General features: G+C 41.5%; 2 protein-coding genes across 4 annotated transcripts in view; one reads left to right on the top strand and one right to left on the bottom strand.

The window, feature by feature from the left end:
- Positions 1–5993: 5993 nt before the first annotated feature.
- Positions 5994–14554, bottom strand: LOC118426703. Its single transcript, XM_035836235.1, has 6 exons — positions 14165–14554; positions 12154–12705; positions 10553–10624; positions 9202–9407; positions 8146–8239; positions 5994–7123 (listed from the first exon to the last, which is right to left on the bottom strand). Exons 1-6 carry the CDS (start codon positions 14452–14454, stop codon positions 6856–6858), a joined length of 1482 nt encoding a protein of 493 aa, XP_035692128.1. The 5' UTR covers positions 14455–14554; the 3' UTR covers positions 5994–6855.
- Positions 14555–17038: 2484 nt separating this feature from the next.
- The window catches only part of LOC118426702, a 6964-nt gene continuing 3468 nt past the window's right edge, over positions 17039–20534 (top strand). The window contains exons 1-5 of one of the 3 annotated variants that reach the window (XM_035836232.1): positions 17041–17217; positions 17609–18142; positions 18420–18515; positions 18692–18847; positions 18988–19083. In XM_035836232.1, coding sequence (XP_035692125.1) covers positions 17107–17217; positions 17609–18142; positions 18420–18515; positions 18692–18847; positions 18988–19083 — 993 coding nt within the window. In that variant the 5' untranslated portion in view covers positions 17041–17106. Of the gene's footprint in view, positions 17218–17608; positions 18143–18419; positions 18516–18691; positions 18848–18987; positions 19084–20534 lie in introns of all 3 variants that reach the window. The other 2 variants (XM_035836234.1, XM_035836233.1) reach the window with 2 other exon arrangements.

The raw sequence follows: 20534 nt of genomic DNA, 5'->3' as shown, positions 1-20534 counted from the left end.
CCCTGGCGCTGAGAGTGTTTTATTGGGCTGAAACTCTGGCAGTTTGAAGTTACTTACAATTTAAATGTTCAAAGTTTATGCCAAACAACAACAGCACTAGGAAATGTGGCCACTATAGACAGGTGGTCACTATAGAGAAAATGCTGATCTATTGACTAGGAGCCATACGTTACACATGATTTCAGTACACTGATCATTAATCATATAAACATTGCACAGGTAAGCCAATTGTTTAGATGTACAATTAAGTTCAAATAATTCTGAAGAGAAATATTGATGAGAAAATAATCATTCTCGCCACTGTCTAACTTATAATTACGTATCAAAACTAAACGCAGATTTTCTAACTAACGCACCTTTCGCCGACTTCATCATAGGACCGCCGGCTATCAATCAAACACGGCTGTTGATTAGACTTAGAGTTTCAAACAGTCATGTGCTGTGCACGTGTGCCAGTTGACAGCGAACTTCATGCTACGTGATGTTTTACATTGCTTGGACCTTCTTTCCTACAGCGGTGCTTCTACAAAATATTTAGACTGTAACACTGAGTTTTATAGAATAGAATTTGACGCAGAACAGCGTTTTTTGCTGGGTATTTTTTTTTAAACATGTCCGTGGGAATATCAGCGAGGCGGCGACGTAGGGATATCAGACCGTCAAGAAAAGTCGCACGGCGGCTAACGGCGCAGCGAAGATACTAGCGCTATAAATAAGCGCTTCAACTAAGGATGGCAACCCGTACAATATTTTTGTATACTGTTGAGCTAAGTAAAGTTTGTTGTTTATGAGGTTTTAGTTGTCTTTGAAGCTTTGACCCGAAATATTTTAAAGTCAAACTGCTGAAGAGAAGTAAGTGACTGCTACGATTATCGTAGATATGGCCCTAAAAAAACTGATAAAAGAAGCCTTCTCAATAGCCTAAAATGCAAGAGCTTCCGGGGGGGCTTCGCCCACCTGGGTCCACCCCACAGTGGCCCTGCCCCTGGACCCCGCCAGGGACATTCGGCGGCCCCCGGACCCCTGTCCGACGCTTTGAAAAAATCCTGGCGAGAAGTCTGTACGGCCTGAGTCTTCAAGTTAACGTATTGTGTGGTCACGCTTATGAATATTAATTAGCCTTCGCTTTCCTCTTCGCTGATTGGCTGAACCATTAATTGAATTAACTCTTCCTGCCGGCTAGACGCAGGTGCAGATGTCGGCTCTGTGGGGTGAACGTCCGAAAGGTCACGGCATGGAGAACGAAAGAAAACCAATTTCCCCTAAAAAAAGTGCTGTAGTTAAGCCTTTTACAGTACTTTATGCCAAAAATTTTACTTGGATCATTTTACCAACTATACTGTAAATGCATTTAATTTCGCGGGGATTTAATTTCGCGGTAGCGGCAAAATGGACATTTCGCGGTGGATTTAATTTCGCGGTAGCGCCATCCCGCGAAATTCAATGCATTTTCAGCACTGCACTGTAGTCACGAACTGCCGTGTAAAACCCGGCGCCTCTACAAACCGCCAGTCGGAAAACACTTGCTGGTTACCCGGTAAGGGTCCTATACAGACGGATAGAACAGTTTCCATGCTTTTGACTTGTTCTTGCGTGAGCCACTGTTACTAATCTAATCGTATCTACCCTCTCAATACGTAATAGTATACAGTAGTACGACCTTTGTATCATGGTGAACATACTGTACAGTACTGTAATACAGTTGGTCGTATGAAAAAATTACATGTGTGTCTTCACCGTAGTAAGTATGTCAAACATTTCATTATACAGTGACAAAGACAGTAGTAGTATGTACATGGAGCGAAAAAGGGGCACCTTAGGCGGCGCCAGCAGACGAAATATTCGCGGTGGATTTAATTTCGCGGTGAAGCGGCCGCCGCGAAAACCGCGAATATTAATCCACCGCGAATATTTCTGCATTTACAGTATTATGCCTATCTATACCAAATGTTACTCATACCAGGGTACAGGGGTGCAAAATATACCGTTATAAGACCGTCAACAACAGTCGCACGGAGCTAACAGCGCAGCGAAAATACCATCGCTAGCGTTTCAACTTCGGATAACAAGTTATAAGTACTGTTGAACTCAGTAACGTTAAAGTTTGTTTTTAGTTGCCTTTGACGGTTTGACCTGAAACAGTGTTACGCTAAACTCCTGAAGAGAAGTTAAGTGACTGCTGCGATTATCATAGATATGCCCCTAAGAACTGATACAATATAAAGCCTTCTGAATAGTCTAAAATGCGAGAGCCTTAGGCGGGCTTTGCTCCCCCTGGCGGGAACACTGCTATATACGGGATCATGAGGCCCCGCTTATGAATATTAATTAGCCTTTGGCCTCCTCTTCGCTGATTGGCTAGGTCTTTGATTCAATTAACTCGCCGGCTGACGCGCACAGGTGTGGCTCTGTGCGGGGTCACGGAAGGTCACGTCAGGAGGCCAAAAGAAAACAAATTTCCCCTCAGAAAAGTGCCAAAATTAATCATTTTAAAGTTGTTTATGTCAAATATTTTACTTGAATCTTGTTACCAAGTATCTAATGCCTATCTATACCAAATTTCAGGTCATTTAATTGTAATACCAGGGTACAGGAGCCAAAAGTGTCCTTTTTTGGTCAAAAATTGGCCAAAAATCGCAAAAATAAGCATTTTGTTGCACTGTACATCAAAAGTGTTATTGAATTTATATGAAGGGATTATCAAGGCACATCTGTGTCAAATTTCAGCTCATTCGGTTGCAATACCAAGGTACAGGAGCCAAAAGTGTCCTTTTTTGGTCAAAAATTGGTCAAAAAATCGCAAAAATAAGCATTTTGTTGTACTGTACACCAAAAGTGTTCTTAAATTTATATGGGGGCATTATCAAGGCACATCTCTGTCAAATTTCAGCTCATTTGGTTGTAATACCAGGGTACAGGGGCCAAAAGTGTCCTTTTTTGGTCAAAAATTGGTCAAAAAATCGCAAAAATAAGCATTTTGTTGTACTGTACACCAAAACTGATATTGAATCTATATGGGGGACTTATCAAGGCACATCTGTGCCAAATTTCAGCTCATTCGGTTATAATACCAGGGTACAGGGGGCCCAAATATACAGTTTTGGTCTTAAGATGACCAAAAAACCTTAATAAAATCATTTAAGAGACAGATATGGAAAAAATGAAAAAAAACCCCGAGGGTATTGGCCCACTCTACCCTTGTGCCAAATTTCAAGTCATTCGGTTGAGGAACAACGGAGATACCGTGTTCTGAAGATTTGACAGGAGAAAGAAAGAAAGAAACATTACGAATACAATATATTTCACCATACCTATGGTATGGCTGAAATATAATAACATACTGTGTCCCCAAACGCACAAGTACATACATGCAATTTATTATCACAATCCAAATTGTCCGCCTCCCAAAACAGATGTTCTAAAATGTTGGGCTGGGCAAACAGCGGGTCTAATGTGCCAACTGTTACAAATATTTCAAACAGTCCTAAGCAGACATAAATAAAACTACTGGGGGTTCCCCAAACAGCTGTCATAGAAATCACCTCACTATCTGCTTGCAGCTAAGCCCATTAACAAACACATAAAGCACGATGCTTGTTCCAATATATCTCAAATATAGGGGTGATTTCTGATATTATTACATCAATTATAACGACGGATACGGCTCCCAAAATCTCATCGATTCGAGCTTTCATCACACACCGCACCAACACAACAAGTATGAAATCAATCCACCCAGCCGTTTTTGAGTAATCTTGTACACAGACAGCCAAAACTCGGGATTCCCCAAACAGCTGTCATAGAAATGACCTCACTATCTGCTTGGAGCTAAGCCCATTAACAAACACTTAAAGCACGATGCCTGTTCCAGTATATTACAATTATAGGGGTGATTTCTGACACGTGCATCGTTTCACGACTGTGTGCAGGCACACCAAACCGTATGTGAATATCGCAAACGGGACATCAACTATAGTTGCGATAATCACAGACAGTAACGACTCATTTTCCAGGACAGGCAATATGTCATACATATTAGGTAAAACCGCAACTGTATGCTTTGTCATAATATCACATACGAGAAAACCAAGGAACCAACGTGCATCGTAGGACGACTGTGAACACCGGGCACACCAAACCATATATCAATATCGCAAACGGGAACAAAATATAGGTGCGAAAACCACAGACAGTAACCGCTCATTTTCCAAGACAGGCATTATGTTCTACATACTGGGATAAATCGCAACTGTATGATTTGTCATAATATGACATATGACAAAAACACTACTGCTATATAAGAAATACAATACAGGATACAAACACATCATCAACACAACCAAAAGGACATATACCAAATATCCGACAACCAATACCTACATGTAGGATATGGGGACATGTTGATGCCCGATATATAATAATGCAAGTACTTACCAACACAACATCAGCATAAGCCACACGGACCACAAAATCTAACAGCGCAAACAAAGTATAACACACCAGGTCCCCAAAGGCACAAGTGGCTAAATACAAAGTTATTTATCATATTCAAATTGTCCAGCATCGGGAAACAGTTGCCCAGCATCGGGAAACAGTTGCCCAGCATACTAACGAAACTTCCAGGTTACGCAGCCCAAAACAGATGTTCTAGAATGTTGGGCTGGGCAAACAGGGCAACTGTTACAAATATTTGAAACGGTCCTAAGCAGACATAAATAAAACTAATGGGGGTTCCCCATACAGCTGTCATAGAAATCACCTCACCATCTGCTTGCAGCTAAGCCCATTCAAGGCCTCAGAACACAGTTTTTCGCCTATGGGGATTTACATGGTTAAGGACCCCAAAGTAAGGTGGTTCGACGACTCAAAACCTATAGTAGGGTGCAGATACAATTTACAAGAATTTAGTATGTTGAAGCCGAGGGTACAACCTACAAAATATCTGAAAATGAGCATAGATTTGCCTGCTCGTTTTTCTATAAAAGACACTTTGATTTGACCCCCAGCGGAGGTCATGGAACTGCAGGCGACGACCAGGAAGTGCCGGTAACAGTATCAATGCGCAAATTCCCGCCGGCCGAAGAAGCAACGTAATCCAAGTTATACAGTGTCAACAACGATATATTCCTCTACAATTCACCACAGTTTCCACCTCGCTGTTGTGCACAGAAGAATAACTACGGCCTTTGCAAGTACAGCGGTGCACTATTTTAACCCGAACTACTTTTGGGGACGGGGGTCGCGTATAAATACTGTGTTCTGAGACCTTGAACCTTAACAAACACATAAAGCACGATGCCTGTACCAATATATCTCAAATATAGGGGTGATTTCTGACATTATTACATTGATTATAACGACAGATACGGCTTCCAAAATCTCATAGTTTCAAGCTTTCATCACACCGCACCAACACAACAAGTATGAAACCAATCCATCCAGCCGTTCTTGAGTAAACATCTACACAGACAGAGACACATAACAGAAAATATAACCTCCATTCCATGACATTTCATGGAGGTAATAACCTTTCTTGCACATTTTTGCCCATGAGGGTTAAGTACAGGTCACATGGTAACAATTATAAGCATGTAACAATGGTAACAATCATATTTTACATTAATATGTAACATATAAACGTCTAATCAGAAAGATTCAAGGACATCTGTCTTGCTCTTCCCACTGTCAACTGCAGGGTGTGAAAGAGGGTTCAGTCTTCTGAAATTGATCAAGTCTGACTGGTGGAACAGCCTTAGGTCTGACCCTCTCATCTCACTGCCTTATGGCAATATCACTTTTACTGTGACAGTTGACAACTTTTGCCCAGAGATGCCATTGCCTGGTGGCAGTCTGAAGGGAAGACAGCAGGAAGGCCCAGGTTAGACCATAATGGCCTGAGGGCCAAGTCTGCGGAGTCAGAGCTTGAGTCTGAGCTCGTGTGCAGCAGTAGTGGTAGCTCTGAGACTGAAGAGATCTGAGCGGGGAAGGACGTGTTTTTGAATAAAAGGTGCTGTTTGAAAGCTTTTAAATCTATTTCTTGATAGGATAAAACATAAGTAGTTACCTGGAAAAGATAATAGATAAGTAGGTGATAAGAAGAAAGTAATAACTTGGAAGTAGGGCAACCTAGCTTCTGACTCTGGTTGCTGTTTGGGCAACCTGGCTGAAAATAAGTACATGTATTTTGAGCACTGAGCTGTGTTAACTAAACAAGTTTTAGGTTCAGGTACAGGGGTTTAGGTATAGTACCTGGACTGTACCTGAACTTGTTCAAATAATGGTCTATTTTCAATAAGGACAAAGGCTTATTTGACCTGGTAATAACAGACTGTTTAATGATGCATGTAGACACAGGCCAGTATTATATACATGACTTCTATAATGACACCAAATCTGTCAAACTGGACATCTCCTGCCAAACAACAAGAGCTAATTAGCATCAACATCATCTTCACTTGTCTTACCTTTGTTTCCTTTGGACTACTAAAAAATTGTGTTCCTCTGATCTCTTTTTGCATATTAGTTCATAGAAGCCTGCTCTCCAGCTGGATCTCTTTAGCATATCAATTCATAGCTGGGATTTGAAAAAAAAATGCTCTCCAATGAGATCTTCTTAGTGTCAATGATGAAAGACACGAATGTTGTCTGAAATGTCTGACCATTTCCAAAATCATATCCAGCTCCTTGAGTAACTGCTTTGGGGCAAATCTTAATACCTGGATGTCCAATCTTCATCAACCATATCCCCTGCCTAGTTATCCCAGTCAGGATTGACCTGATACTGGTACAGCAGGGTTCGGGTACATTGTATTTTTAACTGATTGAACTGGCACCCTGTACCACTACACAGCTCTACTACAGCTCCATGTCATCATCCACACAATCAAACATGGTGACATCCCGCTGTGTTCCATGGTTCACCACGTCTGTATCAATCCCCTCTCCCTCCCCACGGCTACAGCTGACAGGAGAAGGGGAGGGGTTGTCCTGAGGGAGTTGTAGGGATTCGGAGTGGACAGCTGCTGGGATGACGCGCTGATCTGGTGAACTGGAACTGTTCAGTACACTCTGTACAAAATCCTCCGGTGGCTTCCATAGCACAACATCCATGCAGGGCCGGTTTCTGAGCAAGCAAATAAATACCACATCAGGTACAGCAGTCCAGGGCATCTTTACATGAAAACTCATTCATGTAGCTGACTCTGGATATATATACCAAACTTTTCATTTTTTAAAAACACACAAAAGACACACCTTCTGCTAAGATCATCGAATCAATCTACCATGATAGAAAATGTAGGACATTTCATTTTCAACTGTTTTCAAAAAAGAAGTCAAACCCCGCAATAGTAAATGTAGGCTTAGAATCGTACTCGATATTCTGTATAATGTACATACAATCAGTTCATCTTTGTATGTTAGAATTTAGATTACTTACCCGTTTTCAATCACTCTGTGTGTTTGATTTTGTGCACTTGCTATTAGCCACATGGGCATGAATTTGCAATGAAACAATTATTTATATAAAGCAACGTCTGCAGCAAGGAGACTCCATTTATCAGCAGCATATAGTCATTTAATTTCATTGGTGTTCTACTATTGGAAATGTTGTTGCACCTTCTTAGCAGTATGTCATATCACTTCTGTAAGATTCAGAAGTTTTCTTTAAAATTCATATGAATACTTAAGCACCCCCTGTCGTATATTGTTGTTCTGTTATACCATGAAAATAAATTGAGTTCTACACTAGGCTTTCTTCTCTTAATTAATATAATATTGTGAGGACGTTGGAATTTCAAAAAGAAGCGGCATAACTTAGAATCTCAATGCTATATTATGGACAAAAAAGGTAACGCTAGTTCACCTTTATCCGCATGTGCCCTTTATCCGTTGTTTGTTTTTTAACATGGAATTTTAGGCATGTCAAGTTGCCAGACTGTAATTTCAAATTGTAATATTTTCAAATTATGCAGTTTGAAACAGTCGTCCGTCGACCTGATCCCTAAATACCCCGTCTTTAAAACCAACGGATATAGGTTACCCCGCGGATAAAGGTGAACTAGCGTTACTGGTCTCCATTGCAAAAAACCTGCTGTCTTCCTCTTGCACCTTTGAAAGACAATTTAAAGCAATGGTCCAACTTACAGCCGTTCAAACAGGCCTTCAGGCAGCAGCCTCTCCCCGGCCACATGCTGCAGGCCCTTCTGCAGCTCCGGGCTGATCTGGATGGTGAGGTCCACTGCAATGTAGAAAGTCTGGTTCATTTCAACAAATCACCCTTAGAGGGAGGGGTCATGAATAGGGCTGGGTTCAGAAAATTCAGGTCCAGGTCAGATCCAGAGGATCAGGTCCAGGTCAGGACCAGAACCTGGACCTGATTCAGTATGTGAAAACTTGTGAATGGACGATACTTAAAACAATGGTCCATTTCGCTACAAATAAATCTGTTTTGTATTCGACTCCCGCTGGCGTGTTAAAAATCCTACATGGCTAACTACCTCTGTACAATTGACTGTGAAAGTTGGTACAAATGACTATAGACTCTACTCTGCTTCGCTCTTGTTATTTCCTTGACCGATAACCCCGAAAACGTGTGAATGCCTGATCATATAATCTGTTCATTTTCCAATCGGTCCAACATTCGGTCTACTGAATTTTTTCAGGTCCGGTTTTCCTGGACCGGTCTAATGAGAAAAAACGGTTTTGTACTGGTACATCGTACAGGCACCCAGCCCTAGTCATGAATTCTCCAGTTTTATTTGTCATATTTAGAAAAATGTGCTAATCTGCTGGAAAATGAAGCAATACCTTGACTGGAACACGTAGGTCTCGCATGGAGTAATTTATAACGTACTGTTTCTCTCATTCTGTTACTTCAGTATAGACTGATCAATGTTGGACAAGTTAATTGACCCGATTGTCAAGGGCAAGTGAAAGTGCTGATTGAGCAAGTACACGTCTTACCCCATTTGGTCGATCGGGCAAGTAAGATTTTTCCATCAGTGAGATTTTCACTTGTTATCTTTCACAGTCATGGCATCAAGTATTGGTCAACAAAAAATAGAGACACAAAATACACAGGAAAATGTCATTTAAATTTGGACAAGTGAAAAGTTGGTTTCTTGGTAAGTTTGCCTAATAGGACTAGTGAATGTTAGAAAACTTGTCCAACGTTGCTGCTAATGTTTGCATGTTCCTTACCGTCACTATCTGATGAGCTGGCCCACTCATCACTGCTGTCATCACTCAGATCCTCGATGACAACACGGTTCTTATCCTGTGTAGGAGACAGGGAGGAGGAGCCTGGAGGTGTCGCCATGCCAACATAGGTGTGGTCATTACTGATGGACAGCTTCTTTAGATGAGCAGCCATTTTCTCCTCACTAAGGAACAGCTTCGATGAAGGTCTAATATGAGAGAAACACGACATCAGGAAACTTGATAATTCACTGGTACCTGTTGATGCAAGGCAGGGTACCAGTACAAGGCTTTTGGGGCTCAATATACCCCTTTAACATTGCACACACCAATTCTTCTGCAACAGCGGTCTGTGGTAGTGCACAAAAGTGACGAAAGGGTTTCAAGGGTCCAGCTTTGAGTTCAAATTTCTCATCATCAGCTGCTGTGAAATGGTGTTTCATACTAACATGGCTGGAAAGCGTGACAAGTGACGTGTTTTTGGTGAAAATTGATTTTGGACCAGAGCCTCACTTCCGTGTGTACCTACGCATTGGAAATGCTTCACCCCATATTCACCATCCATGCGTTCTGTGAGCCGTGTTGCTATGACTCGCGCATCAGGTGAAAAAATCTCAGTGTTAGGATTTTCTTAATTTTTTTGCTTGATCATACCTATTATATTCTCTTTCCAACAATATCAGTCATTTTAAATAAACTATAGGTGATGGGTTTAATTCTGTGTCAAAATTCCCAATTTTTTGCATATCTTTTTACATGAAAAAATTTTTCTCCCCCCAAAAATTACGAAGAGTAGAGAGGGTGCAGAAACTAAAACCCAGTTGTTTGCAAAGCTGGAGGGATATCCTTCATTCCCATTTACGGCTTTTCTGATGTACTTCTTGGATGAGACGGCCTCTCGACATGAGGGCAGCCTCCAATTGAGACCCCAAATAAATTGGGGTGTGCACCGTTAAAAAAGCAAGTTTGTGACATTGTAGTGGTGCAGGGAAAGCACTGGAAGATGAACTACATTTTATCTGTCAATGTTCACAATTCTGACAGAAGTAAATCATTCTTCAATAATTATTATTCTTTCATATTTCTAGGAATACCTTACCAACCAAGAAAGAACAATCTTCTTGCCTAAAACTTCCATGGACAAAAGTTTACTCATCATACCATATATACCAAGACCTACAGTGCACCCACATACCAAAGATCATAGAAATCCATCCACAACATCTTGAACCTGAATAACACGCGTACGGACAAATGCACTAAACATTTAACAATTAAACACACATATCAATGAACAGCACCAAATGAATAACATCACATTCTTGGCAAGGCCAAAAATAATATTGAAGCTCACCCCTCATCCTCTGAACTTGGTCTCTTCCTTCTCCTATGTTGGGAGGACATGCCACTTCTGACACTGGCACCTCTGAGGAACCAAGCAGACAAGGTCATGGGATAGTACAAACATTCTCAATATCTGATCAGCAGGACACAGTACAGCTATAGCTCTTCTATATATCTACTAATCATGAGAAAACAATGGAAAGTCAGAATGCTATCTTATCATCATATCTTATAATCATAAGACTAGTATCATGTCATGACTTTGTATACTTGAATATAGCAGTAAAGTAGGAGCGGCAATTCCGTGAACCCAGAACTTAAATTGGTGTGGCTTAAGCTACCCACCTGCCTAAACTGATGGAAATCTGTCATTCCTTTCTTAGTTATCCTCTTTAGAATGTTTTGACAAAAATGCCCTTGCAGTTCCAAAATTGAATGTTAGGGGCTCAAACCTGCCCAACCTTGTCCTGATGTGAAAAGCTATCTGACACCGAAATGTCAAGACCATATCATTTCTGGGACAATAGATACGTTGACAAAAACTGGTATGATAGAATTATGCAAATGTCCTCTATTTTCCATAATTTACATTTCATTTGTACATTTCTATGCTGCCATAACAACCCCAAAATCATGAACATCCATTTTTTCCTTTGAGTTCTCCTCTTCTGAAATTTTTCACAAAAATGCCACTCCAATTCCAACTAGCCACTAGGGGGCCTAAACTTATGTCACAAGGGCTTACCTAACACTTTCTCCAAGAGAAATCATGTCCATAGCTTCTTCAGAACACAAGATATCAAAACTGGAAGCTTTGCTGCAGTACCAAGGGAAACCACTAATCATTTCCAGTTTTTGTCACAGCCTACCAAGTATAAAACCAATCCATCCAGCTGTTCTTGAGTGATTTTGTTGTAAAACAAACGCTAGTGAAAACATAACTGATTATATGGACAGGCGGCCATACATTTTTGGGCTTACTGGTCCAAGAATAACTAACAATTAATTGCTACTCATCGGCAATCCCTGGCATATCTTGGGAAACAGCTTGTTTTCATGTTTACATGGTGGACATGTTTTACAAGGTTATCAGGAGATTTTTGGTGACTTATGCAGCTGAATTCTCGTGCTACCATGAAGATGCTACCAGCGACTGTAGCTGAGTGTTCATTATACAACAGTGATGAAAGCCACAATCTTGCCATGTTTTAGCCTCGTGTTTACAACTGTAACATTGTAAGACATGGGGACAGTTCTGTAAAAGTTTTTAAAAAGATATCTGATGTTACTTTGGACTGTAAATATATTCTATGTAAAATTCCTGAAGCAGGGTGTAATAGTATCCACCAGAGGGTTAATGACACTATAGTATGACACTATGTCATAGATATGACCTGCTTCGATCACAAACTTTTATATTACTGGCCACACTAAAGACATAATGTATGGCACGACTGCAGTGTTACTACATGTGTTGAAATAACAACCAAGACAGCAGAACAACATGCAGGCCATCATTCTCAGAGCATTTCAGCGCAAAATGCACCAAAATGGGGAAAAAAAGCCATGTTTGACTATCACTGGTACCAGAGTACAGACTAGTGAACCCACCTGCTCTCCGCAGCAGCACATTTGTACTGTTTGTGATGATGTGCCGGAAATGTCCCGAATGTTCCCGTGCAGGGACCATTTTTAGCGGCAGCTGCACCAAACACTGCAGTGTGAGGTAATCTCCTACACTCCTGGCTCCAGCCACTTTTCCTATTCTGAGGAACTCTAGACTGCAGTGGACTTGAGCAGACCTGTTGTCCACATTGAGAAACGTCCCCATGTGAGTTCTGCTGCATGCTGGGATCTCCAGGTATTCTCATCAAAGGCACTCGTGGACCGGAAGCCATCATTGCATTCCGAGCAGATTGTTGGCAAGAAAAGTGGTCCTGATACTGAAGCTGAGGTCTGTATTGCACACTACCCTGCATGCCACCTGCCTGTGGAAGTCTGAACTGCATGCCTGGCTGAGCTCTCCTAATGTACTGTGGTGTAAACTGCATGTCACCCTGAACACCCCTCATCCCTGTTTCCTGTTGGTTCTGTCCAAACAGCATCTGTGGTGGCCCAGCTTTTTCTGCTGGAGGTTGGGGCTGGGGGTCTGCCATAGCAATCCTGCAACAAGAAATAGTCAAGAAATATGTGCAAACTAACTAAGTAAATTGCCCAGACATTTCCAAACAAGTGCTTTTGAAAAAAAGCTGTCTCTTGGCTTGTGGTAGAGATAATTTGCTGGTCTGCTAAATACGTCTGCAGTATATCGCTCTTTGATTGCTCTGTGCAAAGTGTTGTTTCCAAGCTACCAATAACTGGCAGAGCATCAACTGATACAGATACAGTAGAGATGGTTTTATTATGTTGTAAAGTCCATCACCTTCCAATAGTACTGTATCAGGGATTGGTAATGATTGCAAGAGCACAGTGCAAGCACCTTATATTATATGTTACTCGAATACTAGTAACATCCATTATCATAATACCGCCAAATAAATTTAAAGAGATCTACTTGTGCAGCAATAGTAATTTTCGAGGTATGCACACTTCAGACATCCACACGTTCAACACAGGTTTGAAAAGCCTTCGATAATGATGCATTCGAAGACAAGAAGGCAAAAGGTTTTGAGTCCATTTTCGGAGCAGGCGAGCTCGTCGTGGGATGAACACACTGTCACGTTTATCACCAGATTTGTAAATAACAATCAAACCTGCTCATGGCACAAGACGAGCATGATTCAACAGCAATATTAAATTTCTTTTGGTGACGTACAATTCGTGTAAAAGTGTGAGGAACCGTTGCATACTAGCCCGGAACTACGGTTGAACAGGCAAACCTGAACGTACGCCGCCATTTTTCCGCCATTTTTATCTACGCTAGCAGTTAAAAGAAGTCATTGCAGTTGCGACGGACCAAAGTTGAATGAAAATTTTTTGACAGTACACGTTTTCTCATTATTTTTTTTGTATGCTCATGGTCATGCAGTTTTTTGTTTTGTGCAATTAGTAACAAGAAAGAAACAAGAGAGGATGCATAAACTTGATAAAGGTACATAGCGGCAGTTAATTGTGCCTTGTTTCTTCCTGGCGGTATTATGGATCCCCCTCCCAACCACGCACCCGTTCTCCTTGCAATTCCACGGTGTGTTACAATTACGATATAACGTTTTTGGCAGGACAAGAGAGACAAAAAAGATACACAAAGGAAGTGGCAAAGGTAAGCTGTAACAGCAACATGTAACTGGAGAAAATGATGCGTTGATCATTTATCAAATTAGTATCGCTCGTGAAATCGCAGTTAACGTGGCGGTATTATGCCAATAGATGTTATATCATTTATTGAATAAACACGGCTCACAAATAGTAATCAAACTGGTTTGGCTCTGAGTTTCTGATAAGCTTAAATATAGAACTTACTGGCTTAGATTATAATTTTGTTAGAAACCAACGTTTCACAGCACTAAAACACGTGCTTTCGTAACGTTACACTTGCCGAGTCTACATTTATCAATTCACACTAGCCAAAAATAGATTCTCGCCATAATATATTTTCTATCACATCAAATTATTTGATACGAACTTTGATTCTGTTGTCATCCGGTGCTGGGGTGGGAGGGGGGCGGACGACAGCACCATATCCCGAAAACACTGTCTCTCCTTGGTCTCTAGGAACAAGTTTTTGGTACACTGGAGGTGTGCTGTAGTTCCAGATGAGGTGTGGCACGAAGGAAGTGTGCGCTCGCTGTACCCAGTGACGACTTGGGCTGGCTGCAGAGACGGAAACCTGGCGGCCGCACTGTTGTGGTCCCAGTCAGTACGGTGACAGTACGGTGCCAGCACGTTCACAAGGTCGCAGAACACAGTATTCATCCGCGACCCCTGTTCCAAACTAGAGTATCAAAGTGGTGCAAAGTAGTACGTCATAGTGTTGGAAATGACGTAGAGATTCTTCTGTGCATGTCAACAAGTTAACAATTGTGAATGTTTGACATCAGTTTTGAGCCTGTATGAGTTATGGATCACGGTGTTTGTTCGGTCGGATATTGATTGTGCGTCGGCTGCAGTTTCAAGACCTCCGCTGGGCGGAGACAAACAGACTTGAAATGCGCTGTCACAGTTTACTCATTGGATGATCTAAAAAAAAACTGCTGTATTGTTGCCATACTGTTTTTAGTCTGGAGGTTATGTGGGGTAACGGGGGCCGCCCTAAGATGCTACGCTTTTTTACACGCTCGAACTCACGGCCCTCCATCACATACTAGTAGTTCAAGTGCCAAACTGAGTGGTCAAGTTTTGATCAATGAATTTTTAACACATTCATCAAAAGACCATACTTGGATAAGGAATGCATTCATACGGTTCATGAACCCTTCACCCTCCGCGTTACAACTGGCAAACGCTGAGGACGTTATCGTGAATATAACTTCCGATTTTGAGCTGCGTTAGACAGTGCGCCCTAACTTGACACGCTTTTGTAATTTGCTCCCTTCGTAAGCTGGTGACCAATGTAGATAAAGATAAATAAAAATTCTAATTCTATGATATATTAGCTTTTTTTTTACAGTAGAATTGTGATTGTGTGTGTCTCCCGCTAGGAGGGCTGAATGTATCACAATCCAGGTCGTGTTTTCATGGGAAATGGTCGAAATGCATGCACTAAATGCGGCGGTCCGACTAACAAAATCATTACGAAAAACGACAACGCCAGAATCACAAAAAAATCTCTGTGTACGTATTGGGAAACATATTCGACATGTCACTCTGCGAAGTTTAATGTTTATAGACGGTACGAATCATTTGTTAGAGTGACAAATCTTTTGGGCGTTCGCTCGTCTGCCACCTTCGAGGTCACACTCCCTGGGGAAAACAACGGCGGTGATGCTTATGTTTTTTTTCTATGGCCGGTCTTCTACTCAACAAACATATGAAGACCAATATTTGTAGTGTTTTGTAAAGCCTTATTTCTTATGTGTATGACAGTTGTGTGGCTGTTTGGTACAGGTTGTATATTTAGGGACACGAGCCAGCAATACCTAGTAACAGGTGACCACAGTGATTCGGCACTACCAACATTATTGTGAAAAGTCTGTCTTAAAAAAAGGGGGGGGGGGTATGTGTAGGTATCTTTTTAATGGATAAAAACAGCTGTTAGTTTGGTCTTGGTTTATTTACCATTCTAATCATCATAGTCGGTGGCAACAAACACGGCGTACTTATGCATATTAAAGGCCAAGAAAAAGACAGAGACAGAAGCTTTACCTGATACATTAACGGAAGGGGGCCATACTTCGACACCCGTTCTAAGTGGATGCGCATGGCTTTTGTCAATGTACATTTTACAGTGAACTCATCAAAAACAAGTTAAGATCTTGTATGCATCCATATAACTGTTATTGAAGCTGTACAGATATACATTTCATTTAAAGGTAGCGTTCCGCACTGTACTTTGACAGCGCACGAAACAGTGCAGTATGTCATGTTACGTGTCTGTATTGGCGCCGGCGAGAGAAAGATAGATGCTCAATTTTTTTCTTCAAACTATTCCTTGATAAACAATTTTTGTTAGTAATACATTTTCTCTTGTATATGCTCGGCCCTTTTTCTAAACTGATTGTTCAACAACCATCTTCGACATAGTTATTGATCATAGTTCCCAACTGTACATACATCCGCTAGGGGGCGCTCGTGATACGTGTGTTGACATGTGTAACGTTATTGCAAGCCCTTATGATTGTATGTTCACACAAATATTCTTGCTGAGCCACATACATTTAAGTAAAAGCACACTCGCTCAATGGTCAATACACCACAACACGGGGCATGTCAGTGGTCAGTAACTAATTTCATAAGTGCCTGAAGGAATGAGCAGAAAACGCCAACGCACAGCAAATGAATTTCGGTGTTTGTGAATTCAGAGCATACAATAGAAGGCTTTTCAGCACCAAGGAAAGATCTATCATCTGTATCAAGACATCTGAACCACGGGAAAGCGGTGGTAACTTCAATCGTTAGTACTTACATGTGAAATAAGATTTTGTACATCATTCAACGTTATTTCTTTAATGTCAAATGTCCCTCAAGCTAACGATAACGCATGATTATGTGACAAGTAACGTTAGTTAACGTTACTTTGCATTGTTCACCACTGATGGCATTTGTTTTGTGTAACGAACATCAAAGTCGATGTTCAAAAAAGAAAAGGGTGAATACAACTTGAGATCTTTTGGTAAAGCTTCAGATGCATTCAACAACAAAAACTGTGTCAAACGGAAAGCTTTAATATCTTTGGTTCTAGAACTTTGCAATGGTTCCCCCTTCCACTCGTCTGGGTGGAATAGTCCAATTGTTATGTCACCACGCCTCTGATTGGCCAACAACAAGCGGTGATGTGAGCGTTCCTATGATTGGCCAGTACGGTCAATCTACCTTGTCTCTCATTGGTTGCCACAATGTTTCCATAGTGACGGGAGACGCACAACTTCTGTTGTTTTGTTGACAAGGTCAAGTTGCCCTGGTCATTCTATGCTTGGATCTCGAGGCAAAAACATGTCAGAAGTTTACGGAGAGACGAAACAAGCGTCAGAAAGCTTTCTTCAGATGTCAGAGATGCCTCAAGTGTCCTTTTTGACCTTGGTAAGTTAATGATAAGCTCAGTGTTGTTGTGTAAAAGGTTTAGGGGTCGACGTTTTGTCAAACCATTGGCCTAAAAGACGTTTTTATCTGTCAACAGTAGATTCACTTTATCATCATATCCATCCGGACTTGTTGACAAGGATAACCCAGCCCACTGAATTGTCCCCTGTACCGTTAATCGTGAACACAAAGGGTTTTACTTGTAACTGTAAGCTGTTTCTTGAGTTAAAGAATTTTTGTGTGAAGATACAAAAATCATAGTGTGTAACGTTAACAATGAAACTGACAATAAAGGGCCCCGCCCCAACAAAACAACAACAAATATTTTAGACTCCCCTCTCCTTCATTTCTGACGTTACATGATAGCTAAAACACCCGTGCCTTATTTCAGGACGGCAAGTACCACGTCTGTGGACAGGATGCTGTGTACTACACAGATGATAACGGTACAGAACGGTTTGTAGAGGGCGGGACAGTCGACCTGTGCCTGACAGAGGACGAGTGGGGTCGCGTCATGCCGATAGACGATGGGTACGGGCCGGATTTCATCTTGAAGAAATATCTCGAATGCGAAGTTTATGAGGAGATAGCGCAAGATGCTCAAGAATGTGAGGAGAAAGTGTGCGTCCAAGATCACGACGACATGGAGGCGGGAAAGTGGAATTTCCCATGGTTTAGTGCTTGGAGCGTTGAAGAGTTCCTGGATGAGATGGAAAATCTCCAGAAACCAAAGGAGGTAAACAACATTAACAGCATCAAGGCAACCAGCCACACGCCTCAGAATGACGGAGAAGTGTCCAAGCAGTTTAAGAAGTATCAGCCCCACAACCAACCACATGTGGAGAGTCAGAGGATGTGGGAAGACGGCATGACTATCTACATGTCGGAGAGTGATCTGGATCAACAGCTTCTGGGACATGCAGAGGTAAACTGGCTGTGTTGTTTTTGTTTATTTCTTTTTCAATGTTTTTGTCAATGTCGGAGAGTGATTTGGACAAACAACTGCAGTTTCTGGGGCATGATGAGGCAAACTGGCTGTCTTGTTTCTTTTTCTTGTTTCTAATTTTCTTGTCAATGGTCTTAAATCTTTTGTTTGCTTGGTTTGTAAACTATAAATCTAAAAGTTGTAAACAATATCATGGAGGGGATAAGCATTAAGCTATAAGATACAAATGACTACAATGTATTCATCATACCTTTAGGGTACATTGAGTCAGAACTTGTGGGAAGATGGCATGTCCATCTACATGTCGGAGAGTGATCTGGACAAACAACTGCAGCTTCTGGGGCACGATGAGGTAAACTGACTGTCCTGTTTCTTTTGATTGTTTCTAATGTCTTTTCAATGGTGTTTAAATCTTGTTTGGTTTATAAACACTTTATCTTAGAGTTTTAAACAGTATCATGGGACGGGGGGTATCAAAAGCATAGCTAAAAGATACAAATGACTGCATTGTATTCATCATTACTTTAGGGTTCGTTGAGTCAGAACTTGTGTGAAGACGGCATGACCAACTACACGTCAGAGAGTGATGGTTGGACCATCTACACGTCGGAGAGTGATGGTTGGACCATCTACGCATCGGAGAGTGATCTGGACAAACAACTGCAGTTTGTAGGGCATGCTGAGGTAAACTGGCTGTCTGGTTTCTTGTGTTGATGTTGTTTGTTTGGTTTATAAACACTAAATCTAAGAGTTCTAAACGGTATCATGGAGGGGATAAGCATAGCTATAAAATACAAGTGACAACATTTTGTATTCGTCCTTAGGGTTCGTTGAGTCAGAACTTGTGGGAAGACGGCATGACTATCTACATGTCAGGGAGTGATCAGGACCAACAACTGCAGCTGTTAGGACAGACTGAGGTAGGTTAGCGGTCTTGTTTCTTGTGTTTGTTTCTAATGTTTTTGTAAATGATGTTTTGTTCTTGTTTGATTTGATTAATAACACTGAATCTATGGGTTTTGAACAGTATTACAATGGGGATAAATATAGCTATAAGATACAAGTGACAACATTTTGTATTCATTGTTACTTCAGAGTTCATTGAGTGAGAACTTGTGGGAAGATGACATGACATGTCGGAGCTAGAGTGATCTTGACGAACAACTGCAGCTTCTGGGGCACGATGAGGTAAACTGACAGTCCTGTTTCTTTACTTCTAATGTCCTTGTCAATGTCTACGTAGCTTTAAGAATGAGACTGACTTTTTCGTGTACAATGTATTCATTGCACACCCAAAGGTTAATAATAGCAGATGTGCAGAATTCAGCAGCATTTTTCACAAGAATTGATAGACTAACAATTGTACAGCTGGTGTGTTACGCCGAACGGCGGTTATACCGGCTATATAGATACAGATACAGATACACTACAGCTGGAATAGCTTTAGTTCTTTGCATTACCTACGAAAATATATAGTAATAAATCTAAAAATTGACAATATTCTGTAATACCAGCAGTGTCTATGTGGACATGAGACTGGATTCTATGATCTTAATGTTTGTGTGAATGTATGAAAATACCGTATTGGATTACAACAAACTGGTCAGATTGGCCAGGTGGTCACTTGTACAAGTTCAACTGTACATCTGTCATTTCTTTAGTAGTCCACTGTATCCTGCTGCTGCAGTGGTCTGGACACCCTGCAGCTGCATTCAGTCTTTCTTCAACTCTTTCCACTTCGTCCTTTTCATTGCGAGCTCCCTGAGCTCCCTAAGTTTCCTTTCTGACCGTAATGGTCCGAGTCCTCTTTCTTTGAGGTCTGCCCTCAGTAAGCCCAGAAGGTTCTTGCAGTGCCTTCCTTTTCGGGCTTTGTAGGTGTTGGAACCAATTAAGGCAAATTCCAAGGCCTGCTGGGCAGGTGTGTTGGTTGGCATCCTCAGTACGTGTCCGAACATAGTCCATCTGGCTTGTTTCACTTTTGTTGACAGTGGGCCTGTGTTGCACAGCTTGTATAACGCATTGTTCGAAATCAAGCTGTTTGGCCATCGGTGCCCGGTGATTGTTCGTAGATGTTTTCGGTGGCAGGCATCTAGCTTGTCTAGCACTGTCTGTGGTGCTGCCCAGCTGTTACAGTTGTAGAGCATGATTGACACACAGGTGGCATTGTACAGTAGCAGTTTTTTCTCCAATGGAATTTTTGATCGGCGGATCCAGATTTTCCAGAGGGACCTGAATGCGATGTTACCCATTGTACACCTGGCTGCTATGTCAGCCGAGCTACAGAGGAGGGAGCCAAGAGTTTTGCTCTTTCTCCATTCCTCATGGCCTCGGAGTGGCTTTTCATCCTCATCTTTTTCTATTGTGTCCGCCA

The sequence above is a fragment of the Branchiostoma floridae genome, chromosome 11 (genome assembly GCF_000003815.2).
Source record: "Branchiostoma floridae strain S238N-H82 chromosome 11, Bfl_VNyyK, whole genome shotgun sequence".
Classification (NCBI taxonomy): domain Eukaryota; kingdom Metazoa; phylum Chordata; class Leptocardii; order Amphioxiformes; family Branchiostomatidae; genus Branchiostoma; species Branchiostoma floridae.
This window is presented reverse-complemented; position numbering and strand designations above follow the sequence as displayed.

Excerpts from the sequence above, each read along its gene's own strand:
- LOC118426703 (XM_035836235.1), bottom strand. The coding sequence starts at position 14,454 with ATGAATACTGTGTTCTGCGACCTTGTGAACGTGCTGGCACCGTACTGT. Across the intron at positions 9,408-10,552 it reads CCAAGTTCAGAGGATGAGGG|ACCTTCATCGAAGCTGTTCC; the intron begins GTGAGCTTCAAT and ends CTCTCATATTAG. Across the intron at positions 8,240-9,201 it reads CAGCTCATCAGATAGTGACG|TGGACCTCACCATCCAGATC; the intron begins GTAAGGAACATG and ends TCTACATTGCAG.